The 21,102-nt window shown below is 40.9% G+C and overlaps 1 protein-coding gene across 1 annotated transcript in view; it reads right to left on the bottom strand.

Annotated features, from left to right (window-relative positions):
* Positions 1–2,313: 2,313 nt before the first annotated feature.
* LOC121578672 (netrin receptor UNC5B-b) overlaps positions 2,314–21,102 on the bottom strand; it is a 128,513-nt gene continuing 109,724 nt past the window's right edge. Inside the window, 10 exon segments of the mRNA XM_045216296.1 lie at positions 2,314–3,744; positions 4,686–4,864; positions 5,308–5,472; positions 7,014–7,163; positions 8,092–8,331; positions 8,835–9,009; positions 18,051–18,138; positions 18,605–18,696; positions 18,811–18,935; positions 20,654–20,820. Coding sequence (XP_045072231.1) covers positions 3,579–3,744; positions 4,686–4,864; positions 5,308–5,472; positions 7,014–7,163; positions 8,092–8,331; positions 8,835–9,009; positions 18,051–18,138; positions 18,605–18,696; positions 18,811–18,935; positions 20,654–20,820 — 1,547 coding nt within the window. The 3' untranslated portion in view covers positions 2,314–3,578.

Raw genomic sequence — 21,102 nt, 5'->3', positions numbered from 1 at the left:
ACATTTATTTCAGGGATTCGGAACCAAGCGAATCCAGTAATTCACACGCTGCTTACGTACAAAGAGATGACACAGAACTGTTGAGATATGAGTAACACACAGACGGATTCAACCAATTGTTCCCCGTTCCATTGGAGAAGAGAGATGTCAATAGAGTATACTGCCTGTGCTTTGGTTTCTATGGTCTCAGAGAACTGTGTTGCGTCCCCAAATGGCACCCTAGTCCCTATATAGTGCACTACTTTTGACCAGGGTCCATATGACCCAAAGCAGTGAACTATACAGGGCCCTCAAACTCAACTCTGGACCTCGAAGCCATTTCCTTTTTTTCATTGTTCCCCTCTAATCAGGTGCATGAATCTCAAACCGAATACTTTGAGCACTCGACATCCGCGTTCACGAGTCAATCTCAAACGCTAGTTGTTGAGTCATCCAGGGCTTCCACTGCGCCCTTCGGAAGCCTCTATCGAGTGGGCATCCTATGTCGACTCGGCGCCCACGGCAGCAACTTCCTCCAATGAATCTTAGCACATTACCGAGCAACAACAGTCACTACTACTACACTCTAAAAGATAGTCAGAATTTACTAAGATATCAAGAAATCTGTATTTCATTTGGAAGTTTAATTTCGAGGAGGTCTTAGTCACGCGATTTTTACATCTAGCTAAGTAGTTTAGTGTATTTCTGAAGTTTGATCATGTACAGCCTGTCACTTCATATGAAACGAAAAAGAAAGCTAACCAACCAGCTTATGCAACACTAAATTATATGCTCCTTCCATAAGCTATTTAGCTAGCTACTGTAGTAACGTTATTTTATCACAACGAACAAGTTTGAATGAAGCAGCAAACAGCCTGCTCTGCCCTGAGTCAGCATCATCTCAATGCTCATTTTGGCCAGAACACTTGAGTGAGACTTGAGTGATCACTATCGAACACAACAGCAAGTGGCCACTCGATAAAGGGCTTAGTGTTCGATTTGAGATTCAGCCAGGGACTGATTTAGACCTGGGACACCAGGTGTGTGCAATTAATGATCAGGTAGAACAGAAGACCTGCAGGCTCCGGACCTCGTAGGGTCAGAGTTGAATAACCTGATATCGGGAATAGGGTGCCATTTGGAATAGATACTCAGTTTAACACTTTTTTTCTCCTTTCTTTTTTTTTTCTTTCTTTTCTTTTTTCTTTCTTTTTTTTTCTTTCTTTCTTTTTTTTCTCGAACTTTTTTTTTTTCGCTTCTAGGGATAATAATCATAATAGAAATATAAAGTAATTATAATATTGTTAATGAAGACAGCATCCAGACATCCTGCTGTGTTTTAGACAGTAACGATTGGAACAACAATATTCTGACAATGCAAGAAGTAGCATGAAGACCCTGACCAGAAAGCAGGCGGTTAAAACTGGTGTATAATAAAATAAGGAGGGGGAGGAGAAGGTAGACAGAGAGACAGAAAGAGAGACTGACATGGAAAGGCAGAAACAGGTAAAGGGATGGATGAAACAGTGAAAAAAATAAAAAATAATCTTGAACTAAAGTTGATGGTCCATTGCTGCCAGTAGTTCAATACAAGGCTACATTAACCTGCAAATATACAAAATCATTCTCCCGTTTGCCCAATCACAGCAAAGCAGAATGTCAACACAGTAAATCAGATCATCATATTCGCCTGGACATTTCACCAGAACTCATTTTGTTGTTTTACTGATGACATTTGACTACTTTCACAAGAGTAAAAAAAAGAGTACATACACGGTATTGAAAATGACAACTCATATTGGCAAACATTTGTTTTGTTATCAACAATTTATCTTTCCTCCTCCTTGTTTTGTACCTCTCCACTGTGGCCTTCTTCTAGACTCAACCCAAAGAGAACACAATGGTCAATATTACTGTAGTAGTCTTTCTCGACTGTGGCATCCCATAATAAGGTATAGCAACCAAAACAGAACACAATAGCTCAGTAATCATCATAAAAAACACAACTGAGAAAAAAAAAAAGAGTTGTCATGATCATATAACAGCGATGACTCATCGCATAACAGCGATGACCTCATACAACAGCGATGACATCACATAACGGTAATGACATAAACAAACGAGAGAAAAGGTAAAAAAAAAAAAAAAAACGATCCACAAAATATGGATAATAACGTTCCCTACTGGAAACTTTAACAGTAACAGGGTTGACCAGAAACCTCTCCAGCTGTTTATATACTCAACGGGTTAAGAGAAAGAGAGAGAGAGAGAGAGAGAGAGAGAGAGAGAGAGAGAGAGAGAGAGAGAGAGAGAGAGAGAGAGAGAGAGAGAGAGAGAGAGAGAGAGAGAGAGAGAGAGAGAGAGAGGAAATACAGAAGGATGAAGGGAGGGGGGAGATGAAAGACAACCTCTGAATGTGAATGGGTGCGTCTCAAATGGCACCCTGTTCCCTACGTAGTGCACTACTTTGGACCAGAGCCCTATGGGGGTCCTAGTCAAAACTAGTGCACTATAAAGTAAATAGGGTGCCATTTGAGACACAGCATGACATGCCAAGGCTTTGAGGCGTTTGTTGGTATCAAGAATCAAATCGGTCTAGACCGTCACCCCACCCCACCTATAAGCATGTACAAGCCTTTATAAAGTCTTATAATAAAGCTTTACCAGATAGTCAGTCACCCACGCCATCCATCCCAAGACCCACATAGTTTAAAACAAACCCTCTGCTACTGTAGAAACATAAATACAAACTATCTTTACCCCCATTCGATACCCAAAATGAAATGAAAATATAAAAACAGAAATCAATGTGAGATTAGAGAGAATCAGTCCTGATAGGACTGATTGTTGTCTTGTCAGTAAAAAACACCAGAAGACTGCATCCAAAGGGATAGGAAAGTGGAGTGTGTCTGTGTGTCTGTGTCCACGTCCAGCGGCTCTCTGTGTCTGTGACTCTGTCTGTGACTGTGTCTGTGACTCCGTCTTGTGTGTCCGAAGACTGAGGGGTTTGAGACAGACAGATCTGCACTTCCTGCCGCTCACCGTGTGTTCGCGTGTGTTTGTGTATGTGCACTTTGATTGTATGAGTGCTTGACATTTTATTTTTTGAAAGTCTTCAAGCAAATGGGTGTTTATGTACAAGTAAACAGCTTGTTTCTGCTCTGTTAAAACAACACACCACACGGATGACATAGAGAGGATTTAACACCTATTTCAGAACCTTACACCAACAGCTTTCACCTTCAGGAAAGCTGCAACAGTTAGGCCTCAAGGTGAGCCTGGGCAGCGGGTAGCAGAGCTAGCCCAGGATGGGGTGGGTGTGCTGGGCATAGAGAGGCTGATGAAGGGGGGCACTGATGGGCCATGGGACAGAGGTTACAGACGAGAGAAACCTAATAGTCTGCAGTGCTACGTCTGTGCAGAAGGTGTGGACTGGGTATGTTTCCATAGGAGTCTGTAGTGCTACGTCTGTGCAGAAGGACTGGGTATGTTTCCATGTGCATATCCATAGGCAAGTATTGGTGTATTTGTATTTATTTCTTTACGATGTCAAGATTTCCCCCCGCTTTTTTTTCTCTGTCTCCTTTTTCTTTGACCAATCAGCAATCGCCGTCTGTCGCCATGACAACAAGGACCTCACTTTTGCCCATCTCCTCGAGAGCGGTCGCCAGGGACACCAGGTCCGCATCGCCTTGGTGACAGGCCTCCCATAGGTCCAACAGAACACCTGTGGGGCTGGGCTTTGTTGCAAAGTAGTTCAGATACCTGAAGGAGGGAGGGAGGGAGGGAGGGAGGGAGGGAGGGAGGGAGGGAGGGAGGAGGGAGGGAGGGGTGGAAGGAAAGAGAGAGACAGAGACAAAAGGGGGAGAGAGAGGTAGGGAGAGGGATGGAGGGAGAGAGATAGAGGGGGGAGGAAGAGGAGAGAGAGAGGTAGGGAGAGGGATGGAGGGAGAGAGAGAGAGAGAGAGAGAGAGAGAGAGAGAGAGAGAGAGAGAGAGAGAGAGAGAGAGAGAGAGAGAGAGAGAGAGAGAGAGAGAGTGAGAGAGAGAGAGAGGGAGGGAGAGGGATGGAGGGAGAGAGATAGAGGGGGGAGGAAGAGGAGAGAGAAAGAGGGAGGGAGAGGGATGGAGGGAGAGAGATAGAGGGGGAGGAAGAGGAGAGAGAGAGGGAGGGATAGGGATGGAGGGAGAGAGATAGAGGGGGGAGGAAGAGGAGAGAGAGAGAGAGAGGGAGAGAGGGGGAGGGAGAGGGATAGAGGGAGAGAGATAGAGGGGGAGGAGAGAGAGAGGGAGGTAGAGGGATGGAGGGAGAGAGATAGAGGGGGGAAGAGGAGAGAGAGAGAGAGAGAGGAGGAGGGAGAGGGATAGAGGGAGAGAGATAGAGGGGGAGGGAGAGAGAGAGAGGGAGGGAGAGGGATGGAGGGAGAGAGATAGAGGGGGAGAGGAGAGAGAGAGGGAGGGAGAGAGAGAGAGGGAGGGAGAGAGAGAGAGAGAGGGAGAGAGAGAGAGAGGGAGGGAGAGGGAGGGGGGGGGAGAGAGAGAAGTTAACGACAGCAGAATAACAAACAGGAGGGAGGGCATCATTATCCTCTACTTAACAATCATACACAGCACATACTTAACAATCATACACACTCACACTCTCCCCCCCTACCTCTCTCTCTCCCTCTCTCCCCCCCCCCCTCTCTCTCTGTCTCTCACTCTCACCTGTCGAAGCCCAGGCTGTGTGCCAGCAGTCTCCAGTCACAGCCGCGGGCACTGGGGGCATCCAGACTGGCACAGATCTTCTGTCGTATGGAGGTGGGCAGACGGAAGGCATAGGGCCCCACCTGGGAGGATTGCAGGCAGGTACCCCCTGAGGGGAGGGGGGAGCAGGGCGGGAGGGTCTGGAGGTAGAGAGAGGATGGGAGGATGGAGAAAGATAGCAGTTAGGATCCGAGACAAAGCCGACTCAGAGCTTTGACATGTACTTAGCCCAGGGCTATCCTTAACCCTGGGTTAAAACTAGCCCAAGGCTAGTTTAGCTTCTCTTCGAACAAGCTTCTGTTAACCCTAGGCTAACTGAAACCGACCGTCACTTTCCTGGAGTAGAATTTTCAAATTAAGTGACAGCGGAACTCAGTGATTGGCTATCTCCAAAAAAAGTCACCAGGGCCAGCTCAGCGCTGGGCTAAGGTTGGTGTTCTCCCACTTTAGAATGGCAAGTGTGAATTGTGCAGTCTGATTGAAACATGTACCTCCTGTTTGTCTGTGTGTTACAGTGAAACCCTTCCCCCCTGTTACCTCCTGTTTGTCTGTGTGTTACAGTGAAACCCTTCCCCCCTGTTACCTCCTGTATGTCTGTGTGCAGCTGGAAGATCTGTCCCTCTCCTTCCACCTGCCTGACACAGATCTTACAGGTGAGCTGAGACACGGCCAGGCTGCCTCTCTCTAGGCTGAAGGTACAGTGGAGGGGTCTCTGACTACCACTCCAGATATGGTAGAACGGAATCTCCTGAAGGAAGAAATGTATTGATTAATTGATCTATCGATTGATTTACTAAATAGACATATTCTCTCTAGGCTAAAGGTACACTACATGACCAAAAGTATGTGGACACCTGCTCGTCCAACATCTCATTCCAAAATCATGGGCATTAATATGGAGTTGGTCCCCCCTTTGCTGCTATAACAACCTCCACTCTTTTGGGAAGGCCTTCCACTAGATGTTGGAACATTGCTGCGGGGACTTGCTTCCATTCAGCCACAAGAGTATTAGTGAGGTCTGGCACTGATGTTGGGCGATTAGGCCTGGCTCGCAGTCGGCGTTCCAATTCATCCCAAAGTTGTTCGATGGGGTTGAGGTCAGGGCTCTGTGCAGGCCAGTCAAGTTCTTTCACACTGATCTTGACAAACCATTTCTGTATGGACCTAGCCCGAACCATGAAAAACAGCCCCTGACGTTCTCCAGGCATCCGCCAAACCCAGATTCGTCCGTCGGACTGCCAGATGATTTAGCGTGATTCATCACTCCAGAGAACGTGTTTCCACTGCTGCAGAATCCAATGGCGGTGAGATTTACACCTCTCCAGCCGACGCTTGGCATTGCACATAGTGATCTTAGGCTTGTGTGCGGCAGCTCGGCCATAGAAACCCGTTTCATGAAGCTCCCGACGAACAGTTATTGTGCTGACGTTGCTTCCAGAGGCAGTTTAGAACTTGGTAGTGAGTGTTGCAACCGAGGACAGACGATTTTTATGCGCTACGCGCTTCAGCACTCGGCAGTCCTGTTCTTTGAACTTGTGTGCTGTTGTTGCTCCTAGATGTTTCCGGGGCAGCTCTAACAGGGCAGAAATTTGACCAACTGACTTGTTGGAAAGGTGGCATCCTATGACGGTGCCACGTTGAAAGTCACTGAGCTCTTCAGTAAGGCCATTCTACTGCCAACGTTTGTCTATGGAGATTGCATGGCTGTGTGCTCGACTTTATACACTTGTCAGCTGGAATAGCCGAATCCACTAATTTGAAGGGGTGTCCATATACTTTTGTATATATAGTGTATAGTGCAGGGGTCTCTGACTACCACTTCAGATGTGGTAGAACGAAATCTCTTGAGAAAGACATTGTATTAGATTAATGTGTGTGTGTGTGTGTGTGTGTGTGTGTGTGAGTGAGACAGCGTGTGTGTGTGTGTGTGTGTGTGTGTGTGTGTGTGTGTGTGTGTGTGTGTGTGTGAGAGAGTGTGTGTGAGAGAGTGAGAGAGCGTGTGTGTGTATGTGTGTGTGTGTGTGAGACAGCGTGTGTGTGTATGTGTGTGTGTTTGTGAGTGAGAGAGCGTGTGTGTGTGTGTGTGAGTGAGAGAGCGTGTGTGTGAGAGAGCGTGTGTGTGTATGTGTGTGTGAGAGAGCGTGTGTGTGTGTATGTGTGTGTGTGTGTGAGTGAGAGAGCGTGTGTGTGTGTATGTGTGTGTGTGAGTGAGAGTGTGTGTGTGTGTGTGTGTGTGTGTGTATGTGTGTATGTATGTGTGTGTGGTATGTGTGTGTGTGTGTGTCTGACCTGGTACTTGGCCAGTAGTTTGCTTCTCCACTGTGAGTGAGGGATGTCATGGATGGACAGACGCAGGTTGTGGTAGCTGTCTTTAAACAACAGGGGTTTAGGGTCCTCCAGCAACACCCCTCCTAGACTCCTCTCCAACTCCAACACCTCCTACAGAGAGAGATAGAGAGAGACGGAGAGAGAGACGGAGAGAGAGACAGAGAGAGACGGAGAGAGAGAGAGAGAGAGAGAGAGAGAGAGAGAGAGAGAGAGAGAGAGAGAGAGAGAGAGAGAGAGAGAGAGAGAGAGAGAGAGAGAGAGAGAGAGAGAGAGACAGAGAGAGAGACAGAGAGAGAGACAGAGAGAGACGGAGAGAGAGACAGAGACAGAGAGAGAGACAGAGAGAGAGACAGAGAGAGACGGAGAGAGAGACGGAGAGAGAGACGGAGAGAGACGGAGAGAGAGAGACAGAGCGAGACGGAGAGAGAGACAGAGAGAGAGACAGAGAGAGAGACAGAGAGAGAGACAGAGAGGGAGAGGCAGAGAGAGAGGTAGAGAGAGAGACAGAGAGAGAGACAGAGAGGGAGAGGCAGAGAGAGAGGTAGGGAGAGAGGTAGAGAGAGATGAAGAGAGACGGAGAGAGAGACGGAGAGGCAGAGAGAGAGGTAGAGAGAGGTAGAGCGAGACGGAGAGAGAGACGGAGAGAGAGATGGAGAGAGAGATGGAGAGAGAGACGGAGAGGGAGAGGTAGAGAGAGAGGTAGAGAGAGATGGAGAGAGAGACAGAGAGAGAGACAGAGAGAGAGACAGAGAGACAGACAGAGAGACAGAGAGAGAGGTAGAGAGAGACGGAGAGAGAGACGGAGAGAGAGACAGAGAGAGAGACAGAGAGAGAGACAGAGAGAGGTAGAGAGAGATGGAGAGCGAGACGGAGAGAGAGATGAAGAGAGAGACAGAGAGGGAGAGGCAGAGAGAGAGGTAGAGAGAGAGAGAGAGAGACACGGAGAGAAAAGGGGGGTGAGGACAGACAGACAGATATGCCTTGGACAGACAGACAGCCAGAGAACCAGACAGACATAGAACCAGACAGACAGCCCTACCTTCAGGGCTTGTGGTGTGTCCTGTGTGCAGTAAATCCTCAGGATGTATTCCAGGGAGAGACAGGGGGCTCTGGGGGCGAACAGGGCCAGCTGTAGCCTCTTACAGGCTGGCTGGGGAGGGCAGGACTGGCCCACCAGACCGTAGGTCCCCAACTGCTCCATCACCACGTGGCAGTTAGACTCCTCTAGCTGGAGGTAGCAGGGGGACGAGAGACTCTCCTCTCCCACCGTCAGCACCTCCTAGTGGCAGAATAGAGGTAGTGTAGGGTGGAGGGGGTTAAAATACTGACTGGAGACTGGACATAAACACAGGATCTAAATGGACATAATCTATACTGGCAGCTTCTATTATAGGCAGGGTAAAGAATTCAATTAAATTGAGTAAACGTGTATAGGACAGCATAGGTGACCTGTCTAGATCATATCCCAACTTCTCATCTTAAATCTCTCTGTTTTTCCATAACACCGTATTTCTGATTATGACCTTCGATCTTATTTCACCTCTATTCTACAGTATGCACATGTTCTCTACTTACATCCCTCTCCTTAACTCCCCCCTCTCTCTCTCTCTCTCCCTCCTTCCCCTACTCCCTCCCCCTCCTCACCTCCCACGCTACTTCTCCTACCCCTCTCTTTGTCCTGTCTTCCTCCCTCATCTCCACCTCCCCTGCCCCCCCTCCTTCTGTCTCCCTTCCCATGTCTCACCCAACGGTGTATATGTATCAGTAGGCGTGTTGTCTCACCTCCCACGCCCCTTGGTTTGTCTGTGTCTTGAGGGTGAGGGTCCAGTCTGGTGTTGGGGTATCTAGCTGGGCACAGTGTGGCAGTGTGAGGACCACAGGGCGACTCAGCAGCATGCCTGATGGTCCACAGCTCACCACCGGGCTCAGCACTGTCTGACTGCCCTCCGACGGTAACCTAGAGTAATATATAGTAATTACATGTTAATAACACATAGTAATAACACTGTCTCGCTGCTAGATGGTAACCTAGAGTAATATATGGTAATAACATGTTAATAACACATAGTAATAACACTGTCTCACTGCTAGATGGTAACCTAGAGTAATATATAGTAATAACACTGTCTCACTGCTAGACGGTAACCTAGAGTAATATATAGTAATAACACTGTCTCGCTGCTAGATGGTAACCTAGAGTAATATATAGTAATAACACTGTCTCACTGCTAGATGGTAACCTAGAGTAATATATAGTAATAACATGTTAATAACACATAGTAATAACACTGTCTCACTGCTAGACGGTAACCTAGAGTAATATATAGTAATAACACTGTCTCACTGCTAGACGGTAACCTAGAGTAATATATAGTAATAACACTGTCTCACTGCTAGATGGTAACCTAGAGTAATATATAGTAATAACACTGTCTCGCTGCTAGATGGTAACCTAGAGTAATATATAGTAATAACACTGTCTCACTGCTAGATGGTAACCTAGAGTAATATATAGTAATAACACTGTCTCACTGCTAGACGGTAACCTAGAGTAATATATAGTAATAACACTGTCTCGCTGCTAGATGGTAACCTAGAGTAATATATAGTAATAACACTGTCTCACTGCTAGATGGTAACCTAGAGTAATATATAGTAATAACACTGTCTCACTGCTAGATGGTAACCTAGAGTAATATATAGTAATAACACTGTCTCGCTGCTAGATGGTAACCTAGAGTAATATATAGTAATAACATGTTAATAACACATAGTAATAACACTGTCTCACTGCTAGATGGTAACCTAGAGTAATATATAGTAATAACACTGTCTCACTGCTAGACGGTAACCTAGAGTAATATATAGTAATTACATGTTAATAACACATAGTAATAACACTGTCTCACTGCTAGACGGTAACCTAGAGTAATATATAGTAATAACACTGTCTCACTGCTAGATGGTAACCTAGAGTAATATATAGTAATAACACTGTCTCACTGCTAGACGGTAACCTAGAGTAATATATAGTAATAACACTGTCTCACTGCTAGATGGTAACCTAGAGTAATATATAGTAATAACACTGTCTCACTGCTAGATGGTAACCTAGAGTAATATATAGTAATAACATGTTAATAACACATAGTAATAACACTGTCTCACTGCTAGATGGTAACCTAGAGTAATATATAGTAATAACACTGTCTCACTGCTAGATGGTAACCTAGAGTAATATATAGTAATAACACTGTCTCACTGCTAGATGGTAACCTAGAGTAATATATAGTAATAACACTGTCTCACTGCTAGACGGTAACCTAGAGTAATATATAGTAATAACACTGTCTCACTGCTAGATGGTAACCTAGAGTAATATATAGTAATAACACTGTCTCACTGCTAGATGGTAACCTAGAGTAATATATAAGTAATAACATGTTAATAACACATAGTAATAACACTGTCTCACTGCTAGATGGTAACCTAGAGTAATATATAGTAATAACACTGTCTCACTGCTAGATGGTAACCTAGAGTAATATATAGTAATAACACTGTCTCACTGCTAGATGGTAACCTAGAGTAATATATAGTAATAACACTGTCTCACTGCTAGACGGTAACCTAGAGTAATATATGGTAATTACATGTTAATAACACATAGTAATAACACTGTCTCACTGCTAGATGGTAACCTAGAGTAATATATAGTAATAACACTGTCTCACTGCTAGATGGTAACCTAGAGTAATATATGGTAATAACATGTTAATAACACATAGTAATAACACTGTCTCACTGCTAGATGGTAACCTAGAGTAATATATAGTAATTACATGTTAATAACACATAGTAATAACACTGTCTCACTGCTAGACGGTAACCTAGAGTAATATATGGTAATAACATGTTAATAACACATAGTAATAACACTGTCTCACTGCTAGATGGTAACCTAGAGTAATATATAGTAATAACACTGTCTCACTGCTAGATGGTAACCTAGAGTAATATATAGTAATTACATGTTAATAACACATAGTAATAACACTGTCTCACTGCTAGACGGTAACCTAGAGTAATATATAGTAATAACACTGTCTCACTGCTAGATGGTAACCTAGAGTAATATATAGTAATTACATGTTAATAACACATAGTAATAACACTGTCTCACTGCTAGATGGTAACCTAGAGTAATATATAGTAATAACACTGTCTCACTGCTAGATGGTAACCTAGAGTAATATATAGTAATAACACTGTCTCACTGCTAGATGGTAACCTAGAGTAATATATAGTAATAACACTGTCTCACTGCTAGATGGTAACCTAGAGTAATATATAGTAATAACACTGTCTCACTGCTAGATGGTAACCTAGAGTAATATATAAGTAATAACACTGTCTCACTGCTAGATGGTAACCTAGAGTAATATATAGTAATTACATGTTAATAACACATAGTAATAACACTGTCTCACTGCTAGATGGTAACCTAGAGTAATATATAGTAATAACACTGTCTCACTGCTAGATGGTAACCTAGAGTAATATATAGTAATAACACTGTCTCACTGCTAGATGGTAACCTAGAGTAATATATAGTAATAACACTGTCTCACTGCTAGATGGTAACCTAGAGTAATATATAGTAATAACACTGTCTCACTGCTAGATGGTAACCTAGAGTAATATATAGTAATAACACTGTCTCACTGCTAGATGGTAACCTAGAGTAATATATAGTAATTACATGTTAATAACACATAGTAATAACACTGTCTCACTGCTAGATGGTAACCTAGAGTAATATATAGTAATAACACTGTCTCACTGCTAGATGGTAACCTAGAGTAATATATGGTAATAACATGTTAATAACACATAGTAATAACACTGTCTCACTGCTAGATGGTAACCTAGAGTAATATATAGTAATAACACTGTCTCACTGCTAGATGGTAACCTAGAGTAATATATAGTAATAACATGTTAATAACACATAGTAATAACACTGTCTCACTGCTAGATGGTAACCTAGAGTAATATATAGTAATAACATGTTAATAACACATAGTAATAACACTGTCTCACTGCTAGATGGTAACCTAGAGTAATATATAGTAATAACACTGTCTCACTGCTAGACGGTAACCTAGAGTAATATATAGTAATAACACTGTCTCACTGCTAGATGGTAACCTAGAGTAATATATAGTAATAACACTGTCTCACTGCTAGATGGTAACCTAGAGTAATATATAGTAATAACACTGTCTCACTTTTAGATGGTAACCTAGAGTAATATATAGTAATAACACTGTCTCACTGCTAGACGGTAACTTAGAGTAATATATAGTAATAACACTGTCTCACTGCTAGATGGTAACCTAGAGTAATATATAGTAATAACACTGTCTCACTGCTAGACGGTAACTTAGAGTAATATATAGTAATAACACTGTCTCACTGCTAGATGGTAACCTAGAGTAATATATAGTAATAACACTGTCTCACTGCTAGATGGTAACCTAGAGTAATATATAGTAATAACACTGTCTCACTGCTAGATGGTAACCTAGAGTAATATATAGTAATAACACTGTCTCACTGCTAGATGGTAACCTAGAGTAATATATAGTAATAACACTGTCTCACTGCTAGATGGTAACCTAGAGTAATATATAGTAATAACACTGTCTCGCTGCTAGATGGTAACCTAGAGTAATATATAGTAATTACATGTTAATAACACATAGTAATAACACTGTCTCACTGCTAGATGGTAACCTAGAGTAATATATAGTAATAACACTGTCTCACTGCTAGATGGTAACCTAGAGTAATATATAGTAATAACACTGTCTCGCTGCTAGATGGTAACCTAGAGTAATATATAGTAATTACATGTTAATAACACATAGTAATAACACTGTCTCACTGCTAGATGGTAACCTAGAGTAAAATATAGTAATAACATGTTAATAACACATAGTAATAACACTGTCTCACTGCTAGATGGTAACCTAGAGTAATATATAGTAATAACACTGTCTCACTGCTAGATGGTAACCTAGAGTAATATATAGTAATTACATGTTAATAACACATAGTAATAACACTGTCTCACTGCTAGATGGTAACCTAGAGTAATATATAGTAATAACATGTTAATAACACATAGTAATAACACTGTCTCACTGCTAGATGGTAACCTAGAGTAATATATAGTAATAACATTGTCTCGCTGCTAGATGGTAACCTAGAGTAATATATAGTAATTACATGTTAATAACACATAGTAATAACACTGTCTCACTGCTAGATGGTAACCTAGAGTAATATATAGTAATAACATGTTAATAACACATAGTAATAACACTGTCTCACTGCTAGATGGTAACCTAGAGTAATATATAGTAATTACATGTTAATAACACATAGTAATAACACTGTCTCACTGCTAGATGGTAACCTAGAGTAATATATAGTAATAACATGTTAATAACACATAGTAATAACACTGTCTCACTGCTAGATGGTAACCTAGAGTAATATATAGTAATAACACTGTCTCGCTGCTAGATGGTAACCTAGAGTAATATATAGTAATAACACTGTCTCACTGCTAGATGGTAACCTAGAGTAATATATAGTAATAACACTGTCTCACTGCTAGATGGTAACCTAGAGTAATATATAGTAATAACACTGTCTCACTGCTAGATGGTAACCTAGAGTAATATATAGTAATAACACTGTCTCACTGCTAGATGGTAACCTAGAGTAATATATAGTAATAACACTGTCTCACTGCTAGACGGTAACCTAGAGTAATATATAGTAATAACACTGTCTCACTGCTAGATGGTAACCTAGAGTAATATATAGTAATAACACTGTCTCACTGCTAGATGGTAACCTAGAGTAATATATAGTAATAACACTGTCTCACTGCTAGACGGTAACCTAGAGTAATATATAGTAATAACATGTTAATAACACATAGTAATAACACTGTCTCACTGCTAGATGGTAACCTAGAGTAATATATAGTAATTACACTGTCTCACTGCTAGATGGTAACCTAGAGTAATATATGGTAATTACATGTTAATAACACATAGTAATAACACTGTCTCACTGCTAGATGGTAACCTAGAGTAATATATAGTAATAACATGTTAATAACACATAGTAATAACACTGTCTCACTGCTAGATGGTAACCTAGAGTAATATATAGTAATAACACTGTCTCACTGCTAGACGGTAACCTAGAGTAATATATAGTAATAACATGTTAATAACACATAGTAATAACACTGTCTCGCTGCTAGATGGTAACCTAGAGTAATATATAGTAATAACACTGTCTCACTGCTAGATGGTAACCTAGAGTAATATATGGTAATTACATGTTAATAACACATAGTAATAACACTGTCTCACTGCTAGATGGTAACCTAGAGTAATATATAGTAATAACATGTTAATAACACATAGTAATAACACTGTCTCACTGCTAGATGGTAACCTAGAGTAATATATAGTAATAACACTGTCTCACTGCTAGATGGTAACCTAGAGTAATATATATGTAATAACACTGTCTCGCTGCTAGATGGTAACCTAGAGTAATATATAGTAATAACATGTTAATAACACATAGTAATAACACTGTCTCACTGCTAGACGGTAACCTAGAGTAATATATGGTAATAACATGTTAATAACACATAGTAATAACACTGTCTCACTGCTAGATGGTAACCTAGAGTAATATATAGTAATAACACTGTCTCACTGCTAGATGGTAACCTAGAGTAATATATGGTAATAACATGTTAATAACACATAGTAATAACACTGTCTCACTGCTAGATGGTAACCTAGAGTAATATATAGTAATAACATGTTAATAACACATAGTAATAACACTGTCTCACTGCTAGACGGTAACCTAGAGTAATATATAGTAATAACATGTTAATAACACATAGTAATAACACTGTCTCACTGCTAGATGGTAACCTAGAGTAATATATAGTAATAACACTGTCTCACTGCTAGATGGTAACCTAGAGTAATATATAGTAATAACACTGTCTCGCTGCTAGATGGTAACCTAGAGTAATATATAGTAATAACATGTTAATAACACATAGTAATAACACTGTCTCACTGCTAGATGGTAACCTAGAGTAATATATAGTAATAACATGTTAATAACACATAGTAATAACACTGTCTCGCTGCTAGATGGTAACCTAGAGTAATATATAGTAATAACACTGTCTCACTGCTAGATGGTAACCTAGAGTAATATATAGTAATAACACTGTCTCGCTGCTAGATGGTAACCTAGAGTAATATATAGTAATACATGTTAATAACACATAGTAATAACACTGTCTCACTGCTAGATGGTAACCTAGAGTAATATATAGTAATAACATGTTAATAACACATAGTAATAACACTGTCTCGCTGCTAGATGGTAACCTAGAGTAATATATAGTAATAACACTGTCTCACTGCTAGATGGTAACCTAGAGTAATATATGGTAATTACATGTTAATAACACATAGTAATAACACTGTCTCACTGCTAGATGGTAACCTAGAGTAATATATAGTAATAACATGTTAATAACACATAGTAATAACACTGTCTCACTGCTAGATGGTAACCTAGAGTAATATATAGTAATAACACTGTCTCACTGCTAGATGGTAACCTAGAGTAATATATAGTAATAACACTGTCTCGCTGCTAGATGGTAACCTAGAGTAATATATAGTAATAACATGTTAATAACACATAGTAATAACACTGTCTCACTGCTAGACGGTAACCTAGAGTAATATATGGTAATAACATGTTAATAACACATAGTAATAACACTGTCTCACTGCTAGATGGTAACCTAGAGTAATATATAGTAATAACACTGTCTCACTGCTAGATGGTAACCTAGAGTAATATATGGTAATAACATGTTAATAACACATAGTAATAACACTGTCTCACTGCTAGATGGTAACCTAGAGTAATATATAGTAATAACATGTTAATAACACGTAGTAATAACACTGTCTCACTGCTAGACGGTAACCTAGAGTAATATATAGTAATAACATGTTAATAACACATAGTAATAACACTGTCTCACTGCTAGATGGTAACCTAGAGTAATATATGGTAATAACATGTTAATAACACATAGTAATAACACTGTCTCACTGCTAGACGGTAACCTAGAGTAATATATAGTAATAACACTGTCTCACTGCTAGACGGTAACCTAGAGTAATATATAGTAATAACATGTTAATAACACATAGTAATAACACTGTCTCACTGCTAGACGGTAACCTAGAGTAATATATAGTAATAACACTGTCTCACTGCTAGACGGTAACCTAGAGTAATATATAGTAATAACATGTTAATAACACATAGTAATAACACTGTCTCGCTGCTAGATGGTAACCTAGAGTAATATATAGTAATTACATGTTAATAACACATAGTAATAACACTGTCTCACTGCTAGACGGTAACCTAGAGTAATATATAGTAATAACATGTTAATAACACATAGTAATAACACTGTCTCGCTGCTAGATGGTAACCTAGAGTAATATATAGTAATAACATGTTAATAACACATAGTAATAACACTGTCTCGCTGCTAGATGGTAACCTAGAGTAATATATAGTAATTACATGTTAATAACACATAGTAATAACACTGTCTCACTGCTAGACGGTAACCTAGAGTAATATATAGTAATAACACTGTCTCACTGCTAGATGGTAACCTAGAGTAATATATGGTAATTACATGTTAATAACACATAGTAATAACACTGTCTCACTGCTAGACGGTAACCTAGAGTAATATATAGTAATAACACTGTCTCACTGCTAGATGGTAACCTAGAGTAATATATAGTAATTACATGTTAATAACACATAGTCATAACACTGTCTCACTGCCCTCTGACGGTAGCCTAGAGTAATATATAGTAATAACACTGTCTCACTGCTAGATGGTAACCTAGAGTAATATATAGTAATTACATGTTAATAACACATAGTCATAACACTGTCTCACTGCCCTCTGATGGTAGCCTAGAGGATACACAGAGACAAGTGTCCTTTTTGAATTATCGTTTACTTTACCCTTAACGCTTTCAACATCCTTCAGCAACTAGATTGGATATGAATATTTGAGATCGCCTGATCGTAGCAAGACTGCAAACATAATTTCACTTAAACTCAAAGCTGATCAACAGTACTTTAGAGTAAAATAATGTCACAGAGAACTTATGAACTGAAAATCAAGGTCAACTTTAAAATCCCAAATAGCACCCTATTCCCTATATCAGTCGTTCCCCTAAATGCATTTAGCAGCGGCGCAAAATCATGACCGCCACTGAATGTCTTTTTACTGATTAAGAAAATACGAATTGGGAGCAATATATTTTATTTAATATATTTTTCAATAAGATCAACTTTGAGAACTAACAATCACCTAAATAAAAACTAGACAGTCAGGGAGAATAAAACATTCCCAAAATGTCACGGCATGGGGCCCACATTGATTTAGTTATAATGTTTGAGTCACTCAGATAGCAGAAGAACACGGCATAATGAGTAGAATTTAAGGATACTTCGCTTTAAAACTGTAAAATGTTCTCTCTGGCTCATAGCAAAATGTATAGAATTGCAGGAAATTCACTTCTAAACAGCAAAATGTTGTCGCTGTGGCAAAGAGGAGGGCCTCTAAAACCGTACCACAGCCACTACCATGCAACCTAACTTTGCCACCGAAAGAAATACTAGGGGAAACACTGCTATCTAGTACACTACTCTGCTATATAGTGCACTACTCTGCTATATACCACACTACTCTGCTATATAGTATACTACTTTTGTGTGTGTGTAGGTTACAGACTTGGATGAGTGTAGTTTACTGACGTTGTTTTCTCCCACTTGTTGATGATGAGGTACATCTCATAGAACTTCCCCTGAGGAATAGTACCAGATGGAACCAACAGACTCACACCTGGAGAGAGAGAGAGAGAGAGAGAGAGAGAGAGAGAGAGAGAGAGAGAGAGAGAGAGAGAGAGAGAGAGAGAGAGAGAGAGAGAGAGAGAGAGAGCTTGAGAAAAGTTATTAGTTAATAGCTTCTGTGTGTGTGATTAATATGTTGTTTGTTACCTGTTTGTGAGTGAATAATTAGGTGTGTTTACGCGGCAGGTAGCTTAGTGGTTAAGAGCGTTGTGCCAGTAACCGAAAGGTCACTGGTTCTAATCCCCGAGCCGACTAGGTGAAAAATCTGTCGATGTGCCCTTGAGCAAGGCACTTAACTCTAATTGCTCCTGTAAGTTGCTCTGAATAAGAGCGTCTGCTAAATGACTAAAAATGTTTTGTAAAAATGTTACGCGCGTGTATATATATGACAGTGTGTTATCTGTGTGTATGACGTATGTGTATGTATGACTGTGTGTGTATGACAGTGTGTAGCCTACCTGTGTTAGGGATGGTAAGGCGTCCCCCCAGGTTGCCCAGGGTAACGGAGGTGCTGTGGCCAGGCTCTCTGGACAGTGTATGGTACCCGTCTCTGTCAAGGTCACATTCAAGTTCAACTTTTACTACACACACATAGCAGTTAATATAAACTGTGTGTGTTAACTGTGTTGGTGATGGTGTGTGTGTGTGTGTGTGTGCATCTTACCTGTCCCGTGCCATGGCACTACCCAATGTGCCCCCCATGCCAACGTGTTTCAGGCTGAGGATCTCAGGGTCGCTGTGGCCATCTGCTGGTGACTCCAGGGATGACAGGTTAGACGAGTTGTACACCTTTATTTTTGGGAAAACATCATATACTGAACAAAAATATACATGCAACAATTTCAACGATTTTACTGAGTTACAGTTCACATAAGGAAATCAGTCAATTGAAATAAATTCATTCAGACCTAATCTATGGATTTCACATGACTGGGCAGGGGCGCAGCCTCGGGTGGGCCTGGAAGGGCATAGGCCCTCCCACTTGGGAGCAAGGCCCAGCCAATTATAATGAGTTTTTCCCCACAATAGGGCTTCATTAAAGACAGAAATACTCCTCAATTTCATCAGCTGCCCAGGTGGCTGGTCTCAGAGGATCCCGCAGGTGAAAAAGCCAGATGTGGAAGACCTGGGCTGGCGTGGTTACACGTGGCCTGCAGTTGTGAGGCAATTCTCTAAAATGATGTTGGAGGCGGCTTATGGTAGAGAAATTAACATTACATTATCTGGCAACAGCTCTGGTGGACATTCCTGCAGTCAGCATGCCAATTGCACGCTCCCTCAAAACTTGAGACATCTGAGGCATTGTGTTGTGTGACAAAACTGCACATTTTATAGTGGCCTTTCATTATCCCCAGCACAAGGTGCACCTGTGTAATGATCATGCTGTTTTATCAGCTTCTTGATATGCCACACCTGTCAGGTGGATGGATTATCTTGGCAAATGAGAAATGCTCACTAACAGGGATGTAAATACATTTGTGCACAAAATTTGAGAGAAATTAGCTATTTGTGCGTATGGAGAATTTCTGGGATCTTTTATTTCAGCTCATGAAACATGGGACCAACACTTTACATGTTGCGTTTATATTTTTGTTCAGTATATATTATAAACCTTATAATAGGCCATTATAAATGCTGAAACAAGCTGTAAGTAAAGTACTGTGTTACCATTTCAATTGATTGCATTTTCACAGTACATTCATTCATTCATTCATTCATTCATAAATGTTTCATTCACAGTGCATTCATTCACATTTCATTCACAGTGCATTCATTCATGTTTCATTCACAGTGCATTCACTCATGTTTCATTCACGGTGCATTAATTCATTCATGTTTAATTTGCCTTATTGAATTAGTTGAATTAGAGTTTACAAATATATCATTAAAAAAAAAGTCTGAAAACCTGATGAAGACAGCTTGCTAACGCTAACGCTAACGCTAACGCTAATTATTATTCAATGTATTGAATCAAAACGACTATCTTATTTTCCTTTGTATGAGTTTACAAATATACACCATACATAGACCATACATAGACCATACATAGACCATACATAGACCATACATAGACCATACATAGACCAAATATACACCATACATACACCATCCATACACCATCCATACACCATACATAGACCATACATACACCAAATATACACCATCCATACACCATCCATACACCAAATATACACCATACATACACCAAATATACACCATCCATACACCATCCATACACCATACATACACCAAATATACACCATACATAGACCATACATAGACCATACATACACCATCCATACACCAAATATACACCATCCATACACCATCCATACACCATACATACACTGTACACCAAATATGACTATTATACCATTCAATGTCAACATGTTTTTCTTAGCCACTGTGTCTCTGCTTCTGCTTGGTGTCTAAAGCACTGTGTGACAGCTGCTGATGTAATAACGGCTTCATAAATACGTTTGATTGACACACGCACACACACCCACCTTGATCTTGAGGCTGGGCAGGGGGTCCAGCAGGGGAGAGGTTGTCATGGGGATCTTGTGGTGGCCATCGTTGGCACCCTGCTGCAGGGAGAAGAGGGGACCCCTGAAGGTACCCGCTGTGGCCGTCAGGTCCGGGGGCGCAGAGGGGTGGAGGAGGTGAGGGTTGTCTGCGGGAGGAGGAGGAGGAGTTGAGTTTTGGCAGCAGTGCATCTTTGAACATTATTGTCGATAAAAGTATGGATAGGCAGGTCCAGAGATCATAGACCACCAGGTAAACAACAAAATGTTGAGGAGAGAGAGAGAGACAGGTAGAGGACGAGTATATACTGATTACTTGAAGATCAACGTAAGAGAATCAGTGGTCTAGTTTAGAAAGGTTAGGGAGCAAACTGAGGTGTAGAACGAAGCATGGACATGTAACTGCTAGTGCTGAGGGAAGAGTAGCTGCT

The sequence above is a fragment of the Coregonus clupeaformis genome, unplaced genomic scaffold (genome assembly GCF_020615455.1).
Source record: "Coregonus clupeaformis isolate EN_2021a unplaced genomic scaffold, ASM2061545v1 scaf0669, whole genome shotgun sequence".
NCBI lineage: Eukaryota > Metazoa > Chordata > Actinopteri > Salmoniformes > Salmonidae > Coregonus > Coregonus clupeaformis.
The sequence above is the reverse complement of the archived record's forward strand: the minus strand, read 5'-3'. Positions and strand labels throughout refer to the sequence as shown.